Raw genomic sequence first — 23,615 nt, 5'->3', positions numbered from 1 at the left:
AAAAGACAACCCTCAGAATGAGAGAAAATATTTGCAAACGATGCGACTGACAAAGGCTTAATTTTCAAAATATACAAACAGCTCATAAAACTCAATAACAACAACAACAAAAATACAGCCCAATCAAAAAATGGGCAGAAGACCTAAATAGACATTTCTCCAAAGAAGAAATACAGATGGCTAATGAAAAGACACTCAACATCACTAATTATAAGAGAATTCAAATCAAAACTACAATGAGGTACCACCTCACACCAGTCAGAATGGCCATCATTAAAAAGTCTACAAAAAACAAATGCCAGAGAGGGTGTGGAGCAAAGGGAACTCTTGTACACTGTTGGTGAGAATGTAAGTGAGTGCAGCCACTGTGGAAAACAGTATGGAGGTTCCTCAGAAAACTAAAAATAGAATTACCACATGATCCAGCAATCCCACTCCTGGGCACATACCCAGACAAAACTATAATTCAAAAAATACGGGCACCCCTATGTTCATAGCAGCACTATTCACAATAGCCAAGACATGAAAACAACCTAAACGTCCATCAACAGATGAATGGATAAAGAAGATGTGGTACATATATACAATGGAATACTTCTCAGCCATAAAAAAGAATGAAATAATGCCATTTGCAATAACATGGATGCAACTAGAGATTATCATACTAAGTGAAGTCAGAAAGAGAAAGACAAATACCATATGATATCATTTATATGTGGAATCTAAAATACAACACAAATGACCCTATCTATGAAACAGAAACATACTCACAGTCATAGAGAACAGACTTTTGGTTGCCAAGTTGGAGGGGGGCAGGGGAGGGATGAATTGGGAGGTTGCAGTTAGCAGATGTAAGCTATTATATATAGAATGGCTAAACAACAAGGTCCTACTGTATAGCACAGGGAGCTATATTCAATATCCTGTGATAAACCATAATGGAAAAGAATATAAAAAAAGAATGTGTATATATATATATATATATATATATATATTTATAACTGGATCACTTTTCTGTACAGCAGAAATTAACACCGCATTGTAAATCAACTATACTTTAATTAAAAAAAATAAGATGAGTAAGTTCTGTAGATCTAATGTACAGCACGGTGACTACAGTTAATAATACTGTATTGCACACTTAAAATTTGCTAAGAGAATAGATCTTAAGCATTCTCACAACAAAAAAGAAAAAAAAAGGTAACTCTGTAAGGTGATGGATGTTTCAATTAACCTGAATGCGGTAATCATTTCACAGCATCAACATATATCAAATCATCACATTGTACCATTCAAATATATACAATTTTATTTGTTGACTATATCTCAATAAAGCTGGAGGAAAAAAAAGAAATAGCTTTCACTGAAAAATAGAAATGTTTGCATATTTTTTCTCCATAGGTCCAGCTCTGCATTGTGAAGTATTCTATGAGCACGTTGATGAATAATGAGAAATCGGTACTACTTGTACAATATTTACAATGTGCAGATTGCATTCCTATGAGATACCTTCTCAATAGCTAGCATTTGTGGCATTAGGAAAATAGTATCACCCAGATGTAGCTCTATCAACTATTAAACTATTCTGTAGTAATCTTTTTTTCTAAAATTTTTAGCAGATAATTGGAAATTAAAATCAGGCATTAAGGGATAACGTTTAATTTCAAAGCTGTTTGCCCTTCTGATATGAAACAACCTCTACATTTTATATGTTTATAAACCTGAAATCAAAGTATTTTGTCTTGGTTAAAACCATATTCTCTTTATCAAGCAATATTTTAGAGTTATATCGAGTAGTTACTATGTAAAGCTTGCTGATCCCCAAATCTGAACCATTTTGAAAAGTATAAATGATATATTTAATACACATAATTGCTAATTTTCACCTCTTGTTTTATAACAGGTTATTAAACAACCATGGAGGAATAAAATATAATTAATTATTTATTTAAAAAATAGAGTTATTAAGAAAAATGAAAGTGCAATAGTCATTTCACATATTAAAATTCTGACTTAAATGAATAAGATTTAGGCACAAGGAAATGCCAATTAAATATTTACTGTTTGTTCAATGCTTTGTGAGGAGGAAGCCAAAATGAGCTGAAGATGCCCAAAGAGTACGCATTAGGATCCTGTTGCTATTGTTTATTCACCAACATGGGGTAAGGCTATGTCTAATTAGTTCACCTGCTTGGCATAGAGTGCTAATGAGGGAAAGTTGGGGTCAGTTTTACTCAGAGCACAGACTGAGCCAGTTACGCAGTGAGTCTATGACTTTATTTACAAAGGTAGCAGATGAGGGAATGTGGAGGGCTGAGGGCTCTCAGAGTGGCTGAGAGTCCCCTCAAAGGGCATACTTTGTATTCCCTTCACAAAGAATAACAGAAATGAAACAATGTGGATGAAAAGATTGAGAAATCTAGAAGTTTAATTTTTAAATCTCACACAGAGAAGATTGGAAGGTTATCTATGTATCTAGTATCTATCTATCATCTAAAGAAACCAAAGAGGAAAGAAAATTCCAAACATATTAACGTTCTGGCTAAAAAAAACAAAAGCCCATAAAATAGTTCTGTTATGAGCACCTCAGAGATGTTGCAAGCATCTATAGGCAGCATAGTCTAAGCTCTAGGTTTCATCACCCAAGGTTTGCACACTCAGGAAAGAAGGGAGTGGGGGGAAAAGACATGTTTGATTCTAACAAACTGAAAGTTTGAAACACTAGCTGAACCACGGCTGGGCTAAGACTCCGAAGCCTAGCGTGAGCCTGACATCAGAAAAGACAGGCATGGTAAGGGGGTCCCCCAAGCTCTAGGATGAATTTCTTTCTGTTGTTGTATACCTGGGCTGGTCATCAGCAATGCGGAAAATCAAAAGAGCATTTAGTGACAATTTAACCTACAAGTTAAAGTTGTTATTTATATGGGCAATTTCTTAGCAGATGTCAGTAGGAAAAACCACCCCAGCCTTTGCATGTCCTTTTACTTTTAACACCAAGTGTTTTCTATTCCTCTGCTTTTCAAAATCAAGCTTTCATGACTACCTCTTCTCTTGTCATTTGGGTTGCAATTTCATCATGCTGTATATCTAGAACTATGATTCCTGGTATCTTCTATGTTGACCTCAGGAGACTGTCTCTTCTCCAGTGTATTTCAGGTTTCTGATTTCATTATATTGTTTTCCTATAGAACCTTCATATAAAAAACTGATTTGCATAACCTCTTTCCTATTTCAGATAATAGAGCAGGGTTTTTCTTGTTTGTTTGTTTTTATAGGAACACTTCCTATCATTGGATGCACTAGCCATGAAGAGTTCTGTTGAAGACATCCCTGTTTCCTAACAGCCAGTACAGCTTGGATTTTCTGAATTTCTACTTACTGAGTATGGTCACTGCACTACAAAGAAGTCCCATTACAAGAGGTTTGGTTTAGATTCTACCTCCCTCAGTGTGGTATTAGGAGAGGTCGAGTTTAACTTAGTTTAACTTAATTATTAAAGGGTTTCTAAGTTGAATTTTCTAATTTATTGTTGAATTCTAAAGTAACCCTCATTACTGTACTGCCACTGATTCTGAAACAGTTTTCACATTTTAACATCTCTGACATTGGGATGCATCTTATGATTGTTTTAGATGGGGTGGCAGTTGTGACAGAGTTGTCACTTCATAGTCTTGGTTGTTATTCCTGGTGGCATGACAGGGCCCCCAAAGGTTTCTCAATATTCAGTCAACAAACCCCTTAAGAGCCTTTTGAGGAAGGAGTATGAGGCCTGCTTACTGTCAGAATATCTTCCTTTGACATTTTTGAGTAAGCTTTGAAAACAAGCAGAATGAACATCTACTTAGAAAAAGAGACATTAGTAGACAATCTGTTTCTTAAAGTTACAGAGTAATAAACATCAATGCTTTTTATGGTGCAGAGATGATAGCGAGTAGAAAATATGGGCATCAATGACCCAGACACAGAAAGTGATTCAGAAAAACTGGACTCTGTGTAGATGTTTTAAGAATTCCTTGATCAGTTTATTTCACTTATATCAGTCTTCTCTACCAAACTGTGAACTCTCTGAAATCAGGAGAGGGCTCATGTCTTAGTCAATTTTCTATCTTTAAAGTCCAGCTTGCTCGCATGTGTTAGATATTCAAGGAATGGTTGTTGAATAAATAATGAATGAACAATGGAAGAAAAAAAATGGTAAGAGCAACTAGGGAAAAGAGAGGAAGTCTAAAGGAAAATATTAAGAGTAAGGCTTATAACGGACCTTGAAGGATGAAAAGGAGCTTGTGGGAGGGTATTTCAGGCACAGGGAAAAGCATGTTTTAGGAAACAGCCCTGAAAAAGTACGTGTGTTTAGGAAATCACAACTAGTTTTCAGATACTTGGAAATTAAACAACAAGAATGGTAAGAATGAAACTGAAAAGGGAGATTTCAGATCCTGAATGGTTTCAAATGTTTTTTTTTTTTCTTTTTTAAAGAAGTGTGGACTTTATTTCTAGGTCACTGATTCTAATCTTTTATGCCTTTAATTTCACTAGTCATTTTATTAAAGAATTATGTGATAATGAACAAGTAAAAGCCTGTTTTTTTCCTAAAACAAAATTATTTTCTGACTTTATTTATTTTTAATATTTGGTAGACTACTGGCAAATATTTTAATCATATATATAAAGTACACTGAATTGCTATGGTTTTGAAAGACAAACAAAAAATGATTCTTCCTAATTATAAACTTCATTGCAACAAAGCTATAAAATACAAAGTAGGCAGGGGGAGATGAATGGGTGGAGCACAGATGATTTTTAAGGCAGTGAGAATACCCTGTATGATATTACAGTGGTGGATATATGTCATTATACATTTGTCCACATTCATAGAATATATAACACCAAGATTGAACCCTAAGGTAAACTGGATTTGGGGTGATCATGATGTGTCAATACAGGTTCATCCTTGGTAAAAAATATACTGTTGGGAAAGTGATGTTGATAATGCAGGAGGCAATGCATGTGTGGGGCAGGCAGTACACAGGAAATCTCTGTACATTCCTCTTAATTTTGTTGTAAACCTAAAACTCCTCTAAAAACAGTCTTCAAAAATACAGTAGTATTGTTGAGCAATAATATTTTGCTTATGACTAAAAGACACAGCCCAAAATAAAAATTTTACTAATAGTATAAATTTTCAGTAATATTGCTGTGATGTTACAAGTATCAGGTTTGATGAAAAATGGGACATCAAAGGCATTTGCTGGGAGGCATGAGCAGGGAGAACAGGACTTAAGAGATATGTCACAGTTACTTCCTAGCAAGCTAAATGTTGGTAGCAGATGGCACACCCACTTGAAGGTGGATATGGAGAAAGAAACAGAGGATTCCAATGATAATACTACACCTTATTTAGCTTGTCTCTGAGGCCTACAGGTTAGGATCGTGCATTAGGCAATGAGAAGCCACTTTACATATACTCCACTTTTGGCTATGATGAAGTAGCTTTTAGACTGACTCTCTGGCCAAGACAACTTTAAGAGCTGATGAAATACAGAAACAAAACTGAAAAGTTATATAATGGCATCACATTAACAGGCCTAAAGATTTATAAAGTAAATTTATTTCTACAAATAAAAATGTATAAAGTAATTTTCCACAAATTTCAAATGTTTGAAATCATACAGAGTATATTCTTCTGACCATAGTGAAGATAACAAAAAGATAAATAGAACAATCTTTCAAATGTTTAGAGATCAAGGATTACAATTCTAAATAACCCATGGTTCAAAGTAGCAATTAAAATAGAAGTTAGAAATCTTTTTGAACTGAAAAATACTTTAGTAATTTCATATTAAAAACTTGAGAGATGTAGCTAAAACAGTAGTAAGAGGTCTTGCCATGTTTATGGAGTAGAAGACTCAATACTGTCAATGTCAATTTTCCCGAAGTTTATCTAAAGAGTCAACATAATTCTAATAAAAATTTCAGCATTTTTGTGACAAACTGATTCCAAATTTTATTCTTAAATCTGAAGGGCCAAGAATAACTAACACAGTTTTAAAGATGAAAAACAAAGATGAAAAAGTTACACCACCTGATTTAACATGTATTATAAAGCCACAGTAATTAAACAATGTGGTATTTGTCCTAAGATAGATAAGTAGACCAACTGGAATGTAATACATAGGGAATATAGAAACAGACCCAAACACATAGTCACCCAATTTTCAACAAGGATGCCTCTGAAATGCAGTGAAGAAAAAAATTTGTTTTTAGTAAATGGCTTTCCATATAAATAAAAACTGATCTTCATCCCTGCTTCATCTCATACATAAAAAGTAAGTCCAGCTCTAAATAGACTTAACTCTGAAAGGTAAAACAATACAGCATTTAGAACACAACAGATGAGGATATCTTTATGACTTTGTGATGACAAATATTTTTTATACAGGATGCAATGAGCACCAACAATAAAGGAGTACTTAATAAACTGGATTTCATTAAAACTAAGACCTTCTATTTATCTAAAGACCCCATTAGAAGAGTGGAAAAACAAGCTTCAAATGGGAGAAGATAATTGAAATACATATAGCCAAAAAAGGATTCAAACCCAGCCTATTAATCAAGAATAGGTCAATAAAAAAACAAAAATAAAATTAACAACGGGCACAATACTTGAATAGGCACTTCAACAAAGAAGATATAGAAATGGTCAATAAGTATATGAGAAGATGTTCAACATCATTAGTCATCAGGGAAAAGAAAATTAAAGTCACGTCATGATACATGTCCATCAGGATGGCTAAAATAAAAAAGACAAAGAATGCCAGATTTTGTGAAAATGTGGAGCAAATGAAACTTTCATGTGTTGTCTGTGGTGGTGTAAACTGGTATAACCACTTTGGAAGCTGACTGGCAATGTCTATTGAAGTTGAATATACATAGCCTGTGATGTTGGTAATTCCACTCCTGGTAAATATCCAAAGAAATGAGTATAGGCACCAAAAAGACATACAAGAATGGTCATAGCACCATATTATTTACAATAACAAAAAAGTGGGAAAAATCCAAATGTCCATCATCAGTAGAATACATAAATTATATTTACATGATGGAATACTATATAAAAATGTAAAAGAGCAAACTACTTTTATACACAACATATATGGATCTTATAAAATTGAGCAAAAGAATCCAGATATGAAAGAGTATGTACTTAAAAGTCTATTTATATAAAATTCAAAAAAAGCACAAATATAATCTATAATGGCAGAAGTTGAAATAGTGGTCAGCTCTGCAGAAGATACTGACTTCAAAGGGTAATGAAAAAATTTCCTGAGACATTTGCAATGCTGTACATCATGATCTGTGAAGGGATTATATGGAAGTGTTTACTTCATAAAAATTCCTAGAGCTTTACACTTAATACTGTGCTCTTTATTGCAGGTATGATATTTCTCAGTTAAAAGGTGTATGTAACACTCGGGCATACTCATACATACACCCGATTTAGGTGGGGATGTGAGTTGATAACAATCATGCTGTGGAGGATCCCTTTGGTAGCTGCATGGAGATCAGATGGTGGGAGGGTGAGAAGATCAGAAGTTGGGAAGAGAGAAAGTAGCTGTGGCTAGGTCTGGGCAAGGTATTAAATACCTGCACTAGGGCAGCTGTAGCTGAGAAGAGACTGTGATATCTAGGAGAGAGACTCAGGGGCAGATCCTATAGAATTTGGCCTGTTAGATGTGAAGAATGAGAGTGTGGAGTGAGTGGGCGGTTGGAAATTCAGGTAAAGGAAGCTGCTGTTGCAGCTACTGAGCGAGGGGAAGGAGTATGCAGGTTAACACGCTGCCTATGAGATGCTATTGGGGGATACAAGTGGATATGGTGAGCAAGTGAAATTAGGAAAACTGATCAGTGAAACTCTGAATTTACAGGGAGACTTGTCTAGAATGAAATCCCTGCCGGGGTTTAAGGACTTCAAGGAGGTTAGGTTTCAAAAGCACCCCACCTTCCAGCCACAGAGTGAGACCTTGGAGGATTATCTTCTGACTTCTGAGTCAAGGAGTGGGGAGCAGGAGGCACAGTGAATAACCTGCAATCTCACTCCACCCATGGAGGGCTCTGTGGCCTTGGGACACCTCACATCTCCAGCCCACTGTGCCTTCGCTGGGCCAATGTCTGCACTAAATCTTTACCGTTTCCTGGGGAAGCCTCACTCTTGTTCTTTTTCACAATAAATTTGATTAACTTCTAAACTCAGTAACTCCTTCACAGCTGAAGTTGTTCATGGCTAGTCTCACACTTATCTGTCTTTTGTGGACTATTTCTGGACAAACCTCCCTGGAACTTTACCAAAAGACTAGGAACTCTCCCTAAAAAAATTTAAAGATAACCCCAAAGCAAAGTATTCCAACACAGATTTAAAACAGTTTCATAAAAATATCAATATTTCTTAAATGCACTGTTATTATATACTATGTCTCTGCCACAGGGTGAGAGTAGAGAAATACAAAAACTGCATTTTAAAGATGCATATATATTACACCTATGTGCATTAATAAAAGCCAGATAGGCTCACTCTAGGTACATAGGGAATAGCTGTGAGAACCTTGGGTCCTGTTTATTGTTCTCCCATTGTGAAGGAAAACCATTTTCTTATTTTGATAAGAACTCCAATTAGACATTAACAGAGCCTAAGCTGTAGTGACATATGCATATACTTGTGAAATTCAAACACTTCTTTTGTGTGAGAAGCAATGACTATAATGAAACTTTAATTCATAGTTCACAATAGAAATGTAAGCAAGGGCTTTATCTATAAATTCATTAATTGCTATTCCCTGTCTAAAGTAGCCAAATACTCAGCAGCAACTAAAAAAGGCTGTCATACTCCCAGTACTGCCTAGTTTTAACTTTTGGTTGAGTTTATAAGATTTAGAATGGCTACGGCAAGGAACAGAATTGTGGATGTACAGTCAAGAAGCAACTGAAGTCTCAGGCTATATCCCTCTCTTCCTAACTCATCTGCTTTTTACCCTTCTGGGTTAATCAAACCCCAAGGACATGCAAGTAGCTTCCATGAGAAAAATCATCTGCAAATACAGGCACTCAGAGTTAGCCTAAAGTAATCCACTCCTAAATATGTGTCAGATAACAAATTTTCAGATAGAAATTCAATTTACAGTGGGAACCCAATTTCATATTTTTTAAATAGTTTAAGTATTCATACATTTCTAATCCATGTTGGTTGTATGTGTCAATCCACTGAACTAGGTATTTTCTAGTTTTTCAAGTATATTGTGCTGTGCTCAAGTAGCATGGTGAAGCTTTCAGACCTAGCAATAACTCATATAAGTTTTCTTTATTTTCCCATGCATAGAAAATAGAATGTGCATGGTGTTAAGCCCATATGCCTGGCCAAGCTTTTGTCTTCTCTATGTTATTTTCTTTTCATAGGCTTTATGACTTCCAATTTTTCTTCTGCAGAAGGAAAGGCCACTTGGGCTCACTTACTTGCCTCATGGTCTGTTCCATTTTTTAGAAAGTATTTTACTTTCACTTACTGACGTAGGGAAGATGACAAGCAAAAATGCCCAATATGTTTAAACAGCACACATGTGAGATGTAGTATCATCAAGTGAAATACTGACACTCACTGGGGCCAACACCTTGTCCTCTCCTGGGGACGCCCAGCATCTTGAACATTTTCACTGGCTCACACCTGCCAATTTCTTTCATAGGCTTACAGTTTGGATAGTAAATTCAGGGTAAAATTTTTTTATAAATCAGTAAAAACTCTTTGTGAGAGTTCAGTTAGTAAAGATACAGCAAAATTAAGAAATTTATTTTATAATTATCCTCAGTGTTCAGGGATTGTGAGACAAATTGCAAAGTGGCTGTACAAATGATGATCGCCTGTAGAATTGTCTTAAAAGTTGTGAATTAGGCAGTATTTCATAGACTCCTACATCTGACTATATTATTTCAAAGAATATATGTAGCATGAGGAGAATTTCCATTTGATGGTCAAGAGAAAACCAGAAATCCAATGTTTGTTCTGATAAGAAGAGGCTCTTCTCTCTAATCACATCACTGAAGTGTTCAGAGAGGGAAAGATTCTTCTTTCCAGTTAATTATCATCTAATGGCTAGTAGATTATTTTGCATAAGCTAATATGCAACAACACTATTTTAAAAATCCCAGTAGAATTGACTAATTAGTTCTCTCATTTAAAGGCTTTAATCAAGCTGTTTTTCAAAGGAGAAATAAGAAGTGCACTAAGTCAAGTGTGTTGATTATAAAGAAATCATGTACTGCTCTATGTAGAATTAAAGGTACCGGAACAGAACACCCAGAGGTAGAGTACCATGTCAACCTTGGCCTTACCCTTTGATTTCAAGGCTTCTAATACCTTTGAATCAGCTGTTACATCACTCACTAGCTTGATTTCAACATTTTGAGAAGTCAGTTGGAGCAACTTTTCGAAAAGACGTTGACCCTAGAAAAAATATTCAGAACCAAAGTCAGAAAACCTAAAAGTATGCTATTTTAAATAGGAATAAATAAACATTGAAAATTAAAACTATTCATTCAAATTTTAAAAGGCAAGCACTTCAGCCCTTGGCAGCACTTCATAAATTCAAGAGTTTATGGAAATAGAGTAGTAGTAGGAACACAGATTACACTGTTTTTTTGAGTATTGTGCAATTCAACAATTATTGCAATAGTCATTTCAATGCTATGATGCAAATCTACCCTTCTTTTACTTTTTCATGAACTCAAATTATCTACACATGAAGAGGCAGAGAATATTAAACAGTTGTGATTGGACCCAGAAAGACCTGGATTCCAGCTGGTTTTCCAATTTACAAACTCCGTTTCTTAATCTCATTAATTTCCAGTTTCTTCTTCAGTAAAAGATAGATAATATTAGTATTTACTTTAAAAGGTTTTTGTGAGGATTAAGAGATAGTAGTAGGTAAGTATCCTTTAAGTGTTAGCCATTATGGGGGGAATCATGACTACTTATCAGGGATTTGCCTAAATTCACCTTCTTGTTTAAAACGTATTTTATTGAATTCAACTTATGGTCCGCCTAGAAATCTATAATTATTAGCCCAGACTAAAAATAACTGAAAAAAATAAAAAGTAAAGGCTTTCCTTATAAGATTTTCACAAACATAATTTTTATAGTAAAATTTTTTTTTAATCTCAGGGAGACTCTGCATAGTGGTAGGTCCATAGCTATTATATCATCTTAGGTGAGTGGATTGCAACATTATCCTGTTTATTTTCTCTTGTGTGTTTTCATAGACTCCTCCTTATCATAAGAGGGAACTGGTCTTCTTTTATTGGTTCTTCAGATTTTTGTTATTCAGCCACAAACTCAAGTGCCTTTGGAGGCTAAACAGGCAATAAGGCTTTGGTATTAATGGCCCCCAAGTGGCAGAGTCTTATCTTACTTTGATAAGAATAGATTATTGATAACGATCATGTAGAAAGAATTTGAAGACTGAAAAGAGAAAATGGATGAAATGTAGATGTAGAGCAGTGATTCCTGTAATTCAGCCTTAGAAAAGAAAGAAGCCAAAGATCAAAACCCTAAAGCTTTGGAATATTAAGGAGGAGGGAGCTGGTATGCCAGTGCTAGGGTGACAGCTGACAGCAGGGAGGAGTGTCTGGCATAATCCAGCCATGCTCCTGCCTAGAGCTGGTGCAGTATAGCCTAAGCTCCATAATCCCTGGAAGTTAGAGAAAAGAGGAGTTGCACCCCATGTCAGGCATGGAGGCTTCCTTTTTGTCTAACTAAGTGTGCTAATAAAGGTTGCCCAAAGTAGAACTCACCAAAAGTGACCAAATTACTTTGCATGCAAAACGTGGAGGCAGCCTCCCCACAAAGCAGGTATTCCTATGAGGTATGTTGAATGAGTGCATCAGGCAGTTGTAAATTGCTTTTTTAATAAAGAGGTGAGAGGGAAGAGGGAGGGAGAGAGAAAGAGAGATATGAAGAGATAGAGGGAGAAGGATAAAGAAAAAACAGCTGCTGATTTGCTGATTTCAGGGTCTATGTAAATTTCAAATTTACTATGGAGAAATGAGGGTTTGGCAGTGAGAGGCTCAGACACTGGATGTGAGGGAAGATGCACTTGGTGGGGCTTTGTGGATTTTCCTGCAGAGCTGCCACGAACACAATCTCCTCCCTGTGAGCTTTGTCACTCTGCCGAGTTGTGCACTATACTGTTGTCACACACCCTTGAAGGCTTGGTGATGCCTGCATAGCCCAGATTTCTAGAGCCCAGACTCATGGTCATCTCACAGCCACATAAACTGTTTGTATTTTTCACTTTCACAAAGGGAAAGGGCATATGTACTTTGTGTGTTATGTAAGTCCCCATGTTTAGTGAGCCAGTATTTTTAAAGACTTTTTTTTTTTTTTTTTTGATGTGGACCATTTTTAAAGTCTTTATTGAATTTGTTACAATATTGCTTCTGTTCTATGTTTTGCTTTTTTGGCCACGAGGCATGTGGGATCTTAGCTCCCGGACCAGGGATCAAACCCGTACCCCCTGCATTGGAAGGCAAAGTCTTAACCACTGGACCGCCAGGGAAGTCTCGAGCCAGTATTTTTAAACAAATGCTTTCTTTTTGCTTTTAGTTAACAATAAATTTAGCACAAATGAAACATAAGAGATCTTCTAACCTATCTGTACTTCTGGCTCTGAGCCTTAAATTTATTCTCACTGTGTTATTTTTGTGAGATTTAAAATGAAGACCAGAACTCTCAAACGTGAATGAAAATAGAAACTCCAAAAGCTACAGATAGTAGCAGACTATCATTAAATAAAGCTTATTTTTACTTCAATATGTGCTGATTACTTACACCAAGGAGTCCTAAAATTTTTAATTATAGTGCTCACTGTAATGAACTTGTGCTAGGGTAGAATTTCTGTACTTGGGCTTGAGGCAGAACTTGTATTAAATTTCTCCTGTTTTCAGTGTCTTACCTCCCAGTCCACCCATTTTTGCTAGGACATTCAAAATGTAATTACTTCAAAGGTATGAAACACTTATTCTATGCTGAGATCTGCAGTAAGGCCCACTGCTTTCTGAGTTAAATTTACTCATCATGTTTTCATAAAGGAATAACAAAAGCCCCTTGGCTTTTAAACATCAGCAGTTTAAAGACTTGCTCTTTCTGGTGAGAAACATTAGCCAACATTTTAAACTTAAATAAATCATCTTGAAGTTGGCTAGCGGCTCAGGCACATTGACCTACTTTAAGCCATTTTTTTCCGACGTCTGCAAAAACCTTATGATAGACAGTACAATCCTGGACAGAGAGCTGTACCCCAAGGACAGAGATCCAGCTCAGCCCCTTTGTGACTCTGAAGAGGCTGCTTAACCCAAGAGAGTAGGGGTTATAAATACTGCCTATTTCTGTTGACCCAAAACAACTCATAGGCAGGATGAAATGCCACAATAAAATGTGAAAGGGAAAAACAAAAATACCAAAGAGAAATCAGAAGATAGTCCTCTGATTCGACTAAAAAACAAAAAAGTCCTCTGGCTGGACTGAAACTCTACGATTTTAGAACTAAATTAGAAGAGTAATTAAACAACACTGTTGAGGCCCAAATTAGTGGCCCAAAGACCAAATGGAAGAAATATCTCAAAGCACAAACATGCACGCACACACACATACACAAAAGCATAAGGGTGACGAGGGGAGAAAAGGGTGATCGATAAATTGAAGATATATAACATGTGGCTAATAGGTGTATTAGAAGAGAAGAAGAGACAAAAAGAATACGTTTGCAAATAACAGAAGAAAAAAGTGTCCAACTTGAGGAAAGACATAGATTTACATGTTGAAAAGATAACTGAAGATGGAGGCAAATGTAATGTGGAAAGTCACGTCTAGGCACATTCTGTAGAATTAATCAACACCAAGGAGAGAGAGGAATTCTTACAAACTCCCGGCCCAAAACAGAACAAAACAAAAAGGTACCTATAAAGGAAAATGGATCAGACTGGCGTGGAGCTAACCATCGGCAACACTAAACCAGCACTTGGTGGTGACAGACCGTGGAAGAAAAAGAGTGAAGCCCAGGAGTGCTTTACCCGGTCAAGGATTTTACCTGCCAGCGGGAAAGAAAAAAATATTTGCAGATGTATACAGGTTTAGAGACTGTATTACCTACATAACCCATATGAGGAATATATTCAATGAAGGGCTCTAACCAAACAGTAAATAACACTAACAGCCATCAAGGAGGATGAAGGAAAGAAGAAATAATTGGTTAGCAATGTGATACGAATATGTGTTTGATGTACTTGCTAGGACACTTTATAGGGGAAGGCCTACTAAGAATCTATTTCATGCATTCCCAGTGCTATTACCCTAAAGGGACTGAAAATTGATTCTTTCCGGTGTGAGTGTAGAGATGTGTGTGTAGATGAAAGTTACTCTTTTTTATTAATAAAACATAGATACACATACAGTAAATATGCAATATATCTGTGGTATTAAAATTTCATGGTGGGGGCAGGATTAGGAAAAAATGTCTAAAAATTTCCCAAGTAAGGTGATAATGAAAAAAAGGTTGAGAAACACTGATCTACAACAAATTGGATAAAGGATCTCAGTATAACTGATTTACTTTGTTATAAAGCAGAAACTAACACACCATTGTAAAGCAATTATACTCCAATAAAGATGTTAAAAAAAAATTAGAATAAGAGTTGAGGAGGGCTTAAAAGGACTAGATGGGAAAAAGGCCATAGTAATGGAACTGACAGTTATAAACTGGTATGTACCAAACAGCATAGTGGCTAAATACATAAAGCAAAAGGTAATAAAAAGGCAATTAAAACACTACCATTTTAAAATATGTCTTTCAAGGCTGGGTAGATCTAATAGAAAATAAATGAGGATATATGAAAATTAAATAATACAATCAATAAACTTGATTATGTGTACATTTATATATTTTTCATTTTATATATCAAGCCCCTCAAAACAATATTTGCCTGTGGAACATTTATAAAAAAAACCTTCCTGTAACTGCCATTAAGAAAACTTGAGCGATGGTTAAAATGAAATATTCTACAGGCTTCATTCTCTGCTCATAATGTAACAAAATGAGAGACACACCATTAACATGTAACTCACAAAACAAATCTTAACTACTTGAACATTTTAAAACTCACTCTTAGATTATCCTTACATCAAAAGAGAAAAGAAATGTGAATTTTTCCATTCTCCAGGAAACTATGAACAGTTGAGCTCTTCATAGCAAAACCATGAAATGAAGAAATATTTGGTGTCAGACAGAAATTTTTAACTGTAAATGTCTTCAGTATTATTGAAAGTGAACCATAGAGTCACAATAATCATATCAATATGGTAGTGGCGTAGGAATGGATAAACAGACAAGGGGACTTACAGAGAACCCAGAAATAGTACTACACATGATTTTTATTTAAAACATGCTATTTTAATTCAGTCTGAAAGAGGTGAAGTGGTTTAATCTGGCACAAGTGGAAGATACCCCCATATTATACTACATAGAAAAACATATTCTCAGGAAGAATAAGGATACACCAACACTTTCAAGAAAATCTGGGCAACTACATCTACAGTCTTGGAGTGGTGAAAACCTTAATCATGCTGTAGGAGGCTAAATAATGGCCTCCAAAGATGTCAGGTCCTAATCTGGAAACTGTCAATGAAATAGAATCTTTGGAGATGTGATTAAATAAAAGATTTTGAGATGAGGAGAGTATCCTGGATTATTTGAGTGAGCCCTAAAGGCAATCATAGTAGAGATAGGCAGAAGGGACTCTGACACACCCAGAGGAGGGAGTGTGAAGATGGAGCAGGCAGATTTGAAGATCCTGGCCTTGAGGACTGGGGTGACATAGCAGCAGGCCAAGGGATGCCAGCAGCTACCAGAAGCTGGAAGGGGTAAGGAGTGTATTCTCCCCTAGAACATGGTGGCTACCCTCTGGAGGGAGCACCCCTCTGCTGACACCTTGGCTTTGGCCCAGTAAAACTAATTTCAGACTTCTGGCTTCCAGAACTGCAAGAGAATAAATTTCTGTTATTTTAAGCCACAGCATGTGGTAATCTGTTGCACTGGCCACAGAAAACTAATAAACAAGCCAGATATATAGAAGTAATAAAAGATATATAGAACTATTAAAGTAAAAAAAAATTATAGAGCAAAAGATACCACAAAGTTAATGAAAAACAGTAAAAATCTGGAATAAATATTTGTTTTGCAAATGAGAAACAAAGAGTTAACAGCTGTACCCTACAAAAATAAATTAAAAATTAGTAAGAAAAGGCCAATAGTCCAACCAAATGTGGGCAAAGTATGAGATTAGACAAGCCTAAGAAGAGCAAGCCTACATGGCTAGCAGACATAAAGAGATGCATTATGTTGACGAGAAAAGCATGACACAAAGCAATATAGAGATCTCTCTTTGCACTCAAAGAGACAAGAAATAATTTATGAGTGGCAGCATTTACTCTTGTCAACGATTTGGGGAAAGAGTACTCTAACATATTGCTTCCTTCCACACAGGAATCTCACATCTAGAGGCCCATCCCAAAGAAACAAAGACACCAAAATATGCGTGTGTACTTATGATTATATATCTTAGGTATGCTATCATGATACACACACACACACACACACACACACATACACATACACACACACACACAGGATAAAAAGTTTAAATCAGAGTAAAAAGGGACATAAGGACTGATTAAACATTTGATGACACAGTCATGAGAAAACAAGATTTAGCATTTATTTTAAGATACAGTGTCCTTTTAAAGCAATACACTTGCATTGACTTTTTTTAAATTTGTGACTTAACAGACAAAACCACACATGCATCAACCCCTCTTGACTCAATTTGTTAGTTAATTTATTTAACCAGTCAGTTCTATTATCTATAAGATTGACCTCTTATTTATTTACTATATTTACTGAACTTTTTTGTTACTAGACTTACTGAAAAAAGTTTTCTTCAGTTTAAAACACATACTAAAATTTTCTTATTTACTGAAATACACCAAGTTTGCCAAGGGTATAAACATAAATATATTACTTACTTATATATTTGTCAGTGTCAACTTTTACTCTCAAATACCCCCAGGACAAGGAAAAGTGTCTTTTGAGCAAATTTATTCAACACATTTGCTGGATGCCTGCTATGTGCCAGGGACTTTAGTAAGTGTTGGAGATAAACGATAAATAAGCAAATACAGCCCAATGTGTCAGATGGTAGGTAAAGGAGGTACAGGCCTAGGGGAAATACAGCAAGGGCACTAATAACCCAGTCCAAGGCACTCAGGGAAAGTTCTCCCCAAAAAGGGGAGGAAAGAAAGAATATTCAGATGGAGATCTGTGGCAGAGACATAAGTAGGAGCACATCATGAAGGGTCTTGTAAGCCTGGACAAACAGTCTACACCTCATCTGGAAAACAGTGTGGACCTCTGAAGGATTTTACATAGGGAAGGGCATACTCAAATTTTTGTTCTGAAAGAAAACTCTTGACTACAAATTGGAGAAGGACTGGTACAGGGCAAGGCTGCAGGCTGAAAGAGAAATCAGAAGGTTGGTGTGTGGTTTGGTGAGAGATGATGTGATCTGAGCTAGTGTCAATGGCAGTCAAAAAGAAAAAAAAAACAAAACGGAAGGATCTCAGGTATTTATGAGACAGTACAGTGATGAACTGGATGCTTAGACTTGGGCTGAGGAAAAGAGAAGAGTTGGGGATGGTGGCCAGAGTCCCCAGCTGCTTTCAGAACATGCCAATGGAATATGGAATTCCTTATCTGAAGCCAGAAGATGTTGGCCATTACATCAGTTCACAAATGTCCTGTGGTCATGGATCAATCACAGCTTCGGAACTCAGACAGTGCCACAGACCCAGTAACTTAATTGAGAATATCCACTTTTGGGATAGCAAGCAATAAGGATTACCTGCTTGATATCAGCAGAGAGTATCTGCTATGTAGGCATGCAGGCGCCAGTCCATTCATTAGTCCAGGTTCCATCCCATTAAGGGGTTTAATTATTTTGAAGAGTTAATCACCAAGACCTTGCCTAATGATGGTTATTCACAATTATGCACCCCATGGGTATAAACAAAGCCATCCCTGTCAGGGGCAGATGAAGAGAGATGAATAAGCTCATCAGGCCCATAAAGGGCCAGGAAATAGCAAGGAATTAATATCAGGAGCAGCATGCTTATTACAGGGATCTGGGCAGCTGGATTCCTACAGTACTAGAAAGTAGCTTTAAGGCTGCTCCAGTGTCCAGTCTGGCTGCAAAAGGTGGGTGGACGACGTAATCTTGGCAGTGCATTCAGCAGTATCTGGAAGAGTATGCGTGGCACTGCAGGAGATGGTGGCCTGTGATGCGACTGGGGCAAGGGAGGAATACCAGGAGGTGCCAAACACTCCAGCTCTTCCACAATCACTTATTCTGAGTGGGCAGAGAGCCCCACACAGAATGGAGGCAGAATTCCTTCACATACTCTCTCCCAGTGGTCCCAGCTTCCCCAGGAAGCAACCATGAGGATTTACTACATTGCTCCCCCAAAACCCCATGGTCTTAAGAAACAGCTCAGACTCTTTAGCCCTCTAATCCTTCTTCTAAGAATCGATGCTGAGTGAATGAGTAAAAAGAAAACAATGGTTTGTACAGAAATATTTACTGCAGTAGAATTTACTTCTGAAAAAAAGAAATAGCTTAAATGTCCAATAATAGAGAAATATCAATAGTTATATACATTTAATCTGGTGTAAATGCTACATTGTATATCATGTAGCCAATTTAAAATAATGTTTACCAGGGTTTCTAATAACATGGAAAGATGCTTATGGTGTGACATTAAGTTCAAAATTAAGATACAAATTTCTTTATATGAGCCTATGTATGTAATTATGCATAAAATATCAAACCATTAAAAATATTTTTGTTGATGATCACATGGATGATTTTGTTCTCTTTCATTTCTCTGTAGTTTCCAAATTTTCTATAGTGAGAAGCTATTAGTATTATAATGAGAAAAAAATCCAACCTATTCTTTTTAAAAAAAGTTCCAAAAACATCAATAGACCATAGGAAATACAGAGCGAAAGTCTAGAGAGAAAACAATCAAGCATATAGGTAAACAAAACTAAGACAACTTTAAAGAAAAGTTATTATTTAATGAAAATAATTGAGAAGAATGTCTTTGGGTTCATGATTTATTCATGTCTATATGATTGGATTCTAAAAGAATCAAAGAGGTTAAACTCTTGCTAATCATAGTGTTTATGAGTTTATATATGAATGATGATTTTCCTTAGAAATATACTGGAAAGCAAGCAAGAACATAATTAGAATTACTCAACAGATGGGGGAGCAAAAGCATACAGAAGCAGCAGGAATTCACTAAGAACTGCATTGAGGGAGGACCAGAAGCCACAAGAGCCAGGAGGGCTCTGCTGAGCAGCCAAGAGTGGAGAGAAAGCTGCACAAACCTGTTCGCTGACAGCTCCTTTCATCACTGCTCTACCACTCTGTATTCTTATCACTGGTTTTTCTGTCCCCCCCACTACTCATTGCTCATTTGATATTGTGTCCCCAGCAAACAGCATAGTACCTTGATAAATGTTTGTTCAGTAAAGGCACATTCAAAATTATTCTATGGCCACATTTCAAACAGGAGAATGCTAATTTATAAGCATGTGTCGTGTTGATTTTGTGGAACAAAAAAGATACTATTTTGAAAGAAGGGGACAGTCTTTTCATAAGGTGATGCTATTTTCATGTTGACACTGTACCAGGAGTTATTCAGTCTGGAGATGAGAAGGCTGAAGAGAACCTACTGTTTATGTGGAACATTGAAATAGAAGTTTTCACCCTGGGCTTCCCTGGTGGCGCAGTGGTTGAGAATCTACCTGCCAATGCAGGGGACACGGGTTCAAGCCCTGGTCTGGGAAGATCCCACATGCCACGGAGCAACTAGGCCCATGAGCCACAACTACTGAGCCTGCGCGTCTGGAGCCTGTGCTACGCAACAAGAGAGGCCGCGACAGTGAGAGGCCCGCGCACCGCGATGAAGAGTGGCCCCCGCTTGCCGCAACTAGAGAAAGCCCTCACACAGAAACGAAGACCCAACACAGCCAAAAATAAATAAATAAATTTAAAAGAAAAACAACGAAGTTTTCACCCTTTTATATCATCACTGAGAGAACAACTGGAATAAACAGGATTAAACTGAAACAGGTAAAATTAAGTTGACTGAGCAGAAAGGGACCAACTTGGCTCTATCGTGAAATCTATAAAAATCACACACTGTTTATTAGACTGGGATGGTTTACAGCAGTAATTCTCAACCCTGGCTGCACAATGGAATCCGCAAATTATCTTTTAAAAGGTATCGGACCCTGAGCCCCTCTCCAAATATTCTAATTTAACTGATTTGAGGTAAGCTTGGACATAGGTATATTTCAAAAGCTCCCCAGGTGATTCTTACTGGTCGTTACGGTTGAAAGTTGCCATACTGGGAGAGAAGGGTAAGAATCTACTTGAAAATATGCACATTTTTCTTTCTCTTTTCTTCACCTAAACTTTGAAGAACCACCTGAATTAGTATTCTGGGAAGAATTATCTTAACCTCCTTTAATAGAAGTTGAGAACTTGATGGACAGCTGAAAGTTATTCCTGCTGTAAAATGATAAAGTAAATTCCTGTATGGAATTTGAAAGTAAATGTCTTGCACTAGAAAAACAAAAATCAAATGAAAACAGCAACTATCTTTTATGAGCTCCATTATTTGCTGTTTCACAAACATTATCTAATCAAATTTACAAAGCACTCAAATGAGACAGGCATTATTCAATCCATTTTATAGATAAGGGAATTGATGATCAGAGGGATTATGACATTTGCCCAGTGTGACCACAACTACTAAACTGCTGGTCATGTCAAATGTGGTTGATGCCAAACCTATGGTCTTTCCGCTGTAGCAAATGCCTCCTAGATAGTTTGCCTTTTCCATAAAACCAAACTTTGAGAACTGAAAATAAAAAAAATAATGGATTCTAAACTGAGCCAAATAACAACAGAGCATTAGTATGTATCCTAATTATGTTCTAATTAATTTATACATGCTTTATTTTTCTCTAAACTCCATAAAAGCACAAAATAGACTATAGGAAGTTTGCCATAATATAGTAAAAATGTATTCAAGTCCTCAGATCTACATCAAAACAAAGGATGAAATGTGCATTTTCCATGTTGTATCATAATATCCTACCTTCTCTGGCTGTCTCACTCCAACCTACTAACTACAATATACCAACCTCTTAATTACAACAGGTTGGAAGAATTTCAATTATTTAAAGGACCCCTCCCCACCAACTATGCTCATCTTCTTTCAGGCAAAACAAAAAGCAGGAACTATTGTGATTTTATTTTTCCTAGATTACAAAAAAGTTAGTAATAAAGAAAAGAAATTCTAGTTAAATATTATGATGAGGCTGCAACATTACTGGATACTTTTATCAGACTTTTACATGGAAACGACATTGTCAAAAATAGGATTCTCCCGGGTTCCAGAAATACCCCTGTGTTGCAGAGTAGATGCTGACTGTTTGCACGGTAAATGAGTGTAAAGTCTACTTCAGTAGACTTGGAGAGGGAATGGAACAGCAGGGATGGGAAAGAAAGGAAGAGTGGGCTTAGAAGGGCATTGAAGATGGAGAATCAATAAGATGGTGGAGACTGGGAATGAGAAGTACTGGAGTGTGTGGAGTCCTAGCTGACTCCACCAGACTGCAGGCTCCCTGAGGATGGCTAAGAGATATTACAGGTCAAAATATGAAGTGATAGTAATAGAAAATGTTAACAATATCATTTATGAACAAATCATGAAGATAGCTATGAAACAAACATGACAAGGAAAGGGTTTATAGTTGGGTGAAACAAAATCTCTCTTCTGTTGCTTAACCTACATTGATAGTCAGTTAGGAAGAATATTGCTAGGAAGGAATGAGTGGGCTACAAGACAGGGCCTGGAGACCTGAGTCACACATGGATGCAGCTGCCTAATCAAGGGATGGCAGGATGCATCCCACCAAAGTGAGATCACTGAACGCTGCCTGGCCTTAGGGGACTTCAACTAAAACAAAAACAAGGAGCAAAACACCAACCAATTGACCAACAAACAAAAATCAGAAGTGGCTTTAGGTTGGATAAGATCACATTACTTCCTGAGTATTCAAGATTCAAGATGTCAGTTGTCCAGAGGGATATATGTGTATGCATGTATATATGTATACATAGATAGACAGATGGGTGAGAGCAAGACACGTGTGTGTGTGTGTGTGTGTGTAAAAATTTGTAATAAATAAAAGTTAGAATTCCATATATAATGATAATTTTCCTAATCCTTCTTATCTACCCAGAGTCTCACATTTGTAGAAATTATATTCCTCTTTTAATTTTACATGGTAACCATCTTGGATTCTAGCATAGTGTAAAGTACCAAGTAAGAACTCATTATTTGTTACTACAATTAAACTGACTTGAACTAAAGTTGCAGTGTGTACCCAAATAAGTAAATGTGAATGATAACATTCATGAATTTAACAATAAACAGTTACATAGGCACTAAATGGTCAAAGATTGTTCTATACCCTTTACATATATTAACTAATTTAATCTACACAACAACCTATGAGGTAGATTCTGTTATCACCTTGATTTTGCTGATGAGAAAACTGAGGCACAGAGAGTTTAGCATCTAGCTCAAAGTCACACAGCTAACAAGTAGATAAAAAGAAATATAAACTATACTCCTGACTCATTTCTATAGTCTCTCTACCACTGACAGTCTGCCTACCAGTTACTGTGTAGAGACAGGATCCTGGCTTATGCTTTCCAAAATAACCTCTTGGATCATTGAACTTTCAAACATGCTAGTTACTAAACTGAGCAAATACTGTTCAATTTTAAAAATCATAATTTTTCAAAATTAAACAATTGTGATGTATCATCAACTGGTAATCATGGCTCACTGTAGACCAGTAACTAATTGATTTCATATAAATACATCTCTTTAAGATTCAGTTGTTGTAGCTCATTAATTATTTTATTTGGTTTCTTCCAGTGAACTCATAGAGAATAGGACTCTTTTGCTCAATGAATTAGGTAGCTCTACTAGGAAGCCTTTGTCAAATCATATTTCCTGGCTTTTCCTGAAGATTCTTGATTTCATAAATCTCCATCATTTTATCCCATAAATTAGCAATCAAGTTGTCCTAGAAATTCAATGTTTCAGGGTCTAAACTCATCATTCAGACAGAAGAAAACAAAACCCTTAGCCCAACCATGTCTTTTGATTAAATATGAAAATATAATTTCCATGGAACTGTAGACCTCACTAGCCCTTAACATGACTGTGATCCAGAGCAAGGTCACTGCCCAGTTTCTTTCAGCACAGAAGGAAAGAACCACAAAAAGATTAACAACACCCAGGGCAAAGTAGGAAAGACAAGATGAGTTTTTCAGGGTGGGAATTAAAATAGCGACCCTTTGGCAGCACAGAT

At 36.5% G+C, this 23,615-nt stretch overlaps 1 protein-coding gene across 1 annotated transcript in view; it reads right to left on the bottom strand.

Annotated features, from left to right (window-relative positions):
- The window catches only part of PLD5 (phospholipase D family member 5), a 480,756-nt gene that overhangs the window by 174,290 nt on the left and 282,851 nt on the right, over positions 1-23,615 (bottom strand). Inside the window, exon 4 of the mRNA XM_061185407.1 lies at positions 10,378-10,489. Coding sequence (XP_061041390.1) covers positions 10,378-10,489 — 112 coding nt within the window. The remainder of the gene's footprint in view (positions 1-10,377; positions 10,490-23,615) is intronic.

The sequence above is a fragment of the Eubalaena glacialis genome, chromosome 3, assembly GCF_028564815.1.
Source record: "Eubalaena glacialis isolate mEubGla1 chromosome 3, mEubGla1.1.hap2.+ XY, whole genome shotgun sequence".
In the NCBI taxonomy this organism is placed as follows: Eukaryota; Metazoa; Chordata; class Mammalia; order Artiodactyla; family Balaenidae; genus Eubalaena; species Eubalaena glacialis.
The sequence above is the reverse complement of the archived record's forward strand: the minus strand, read 5'-3'. Positions and strand labels throughout refer to the sequence as shown.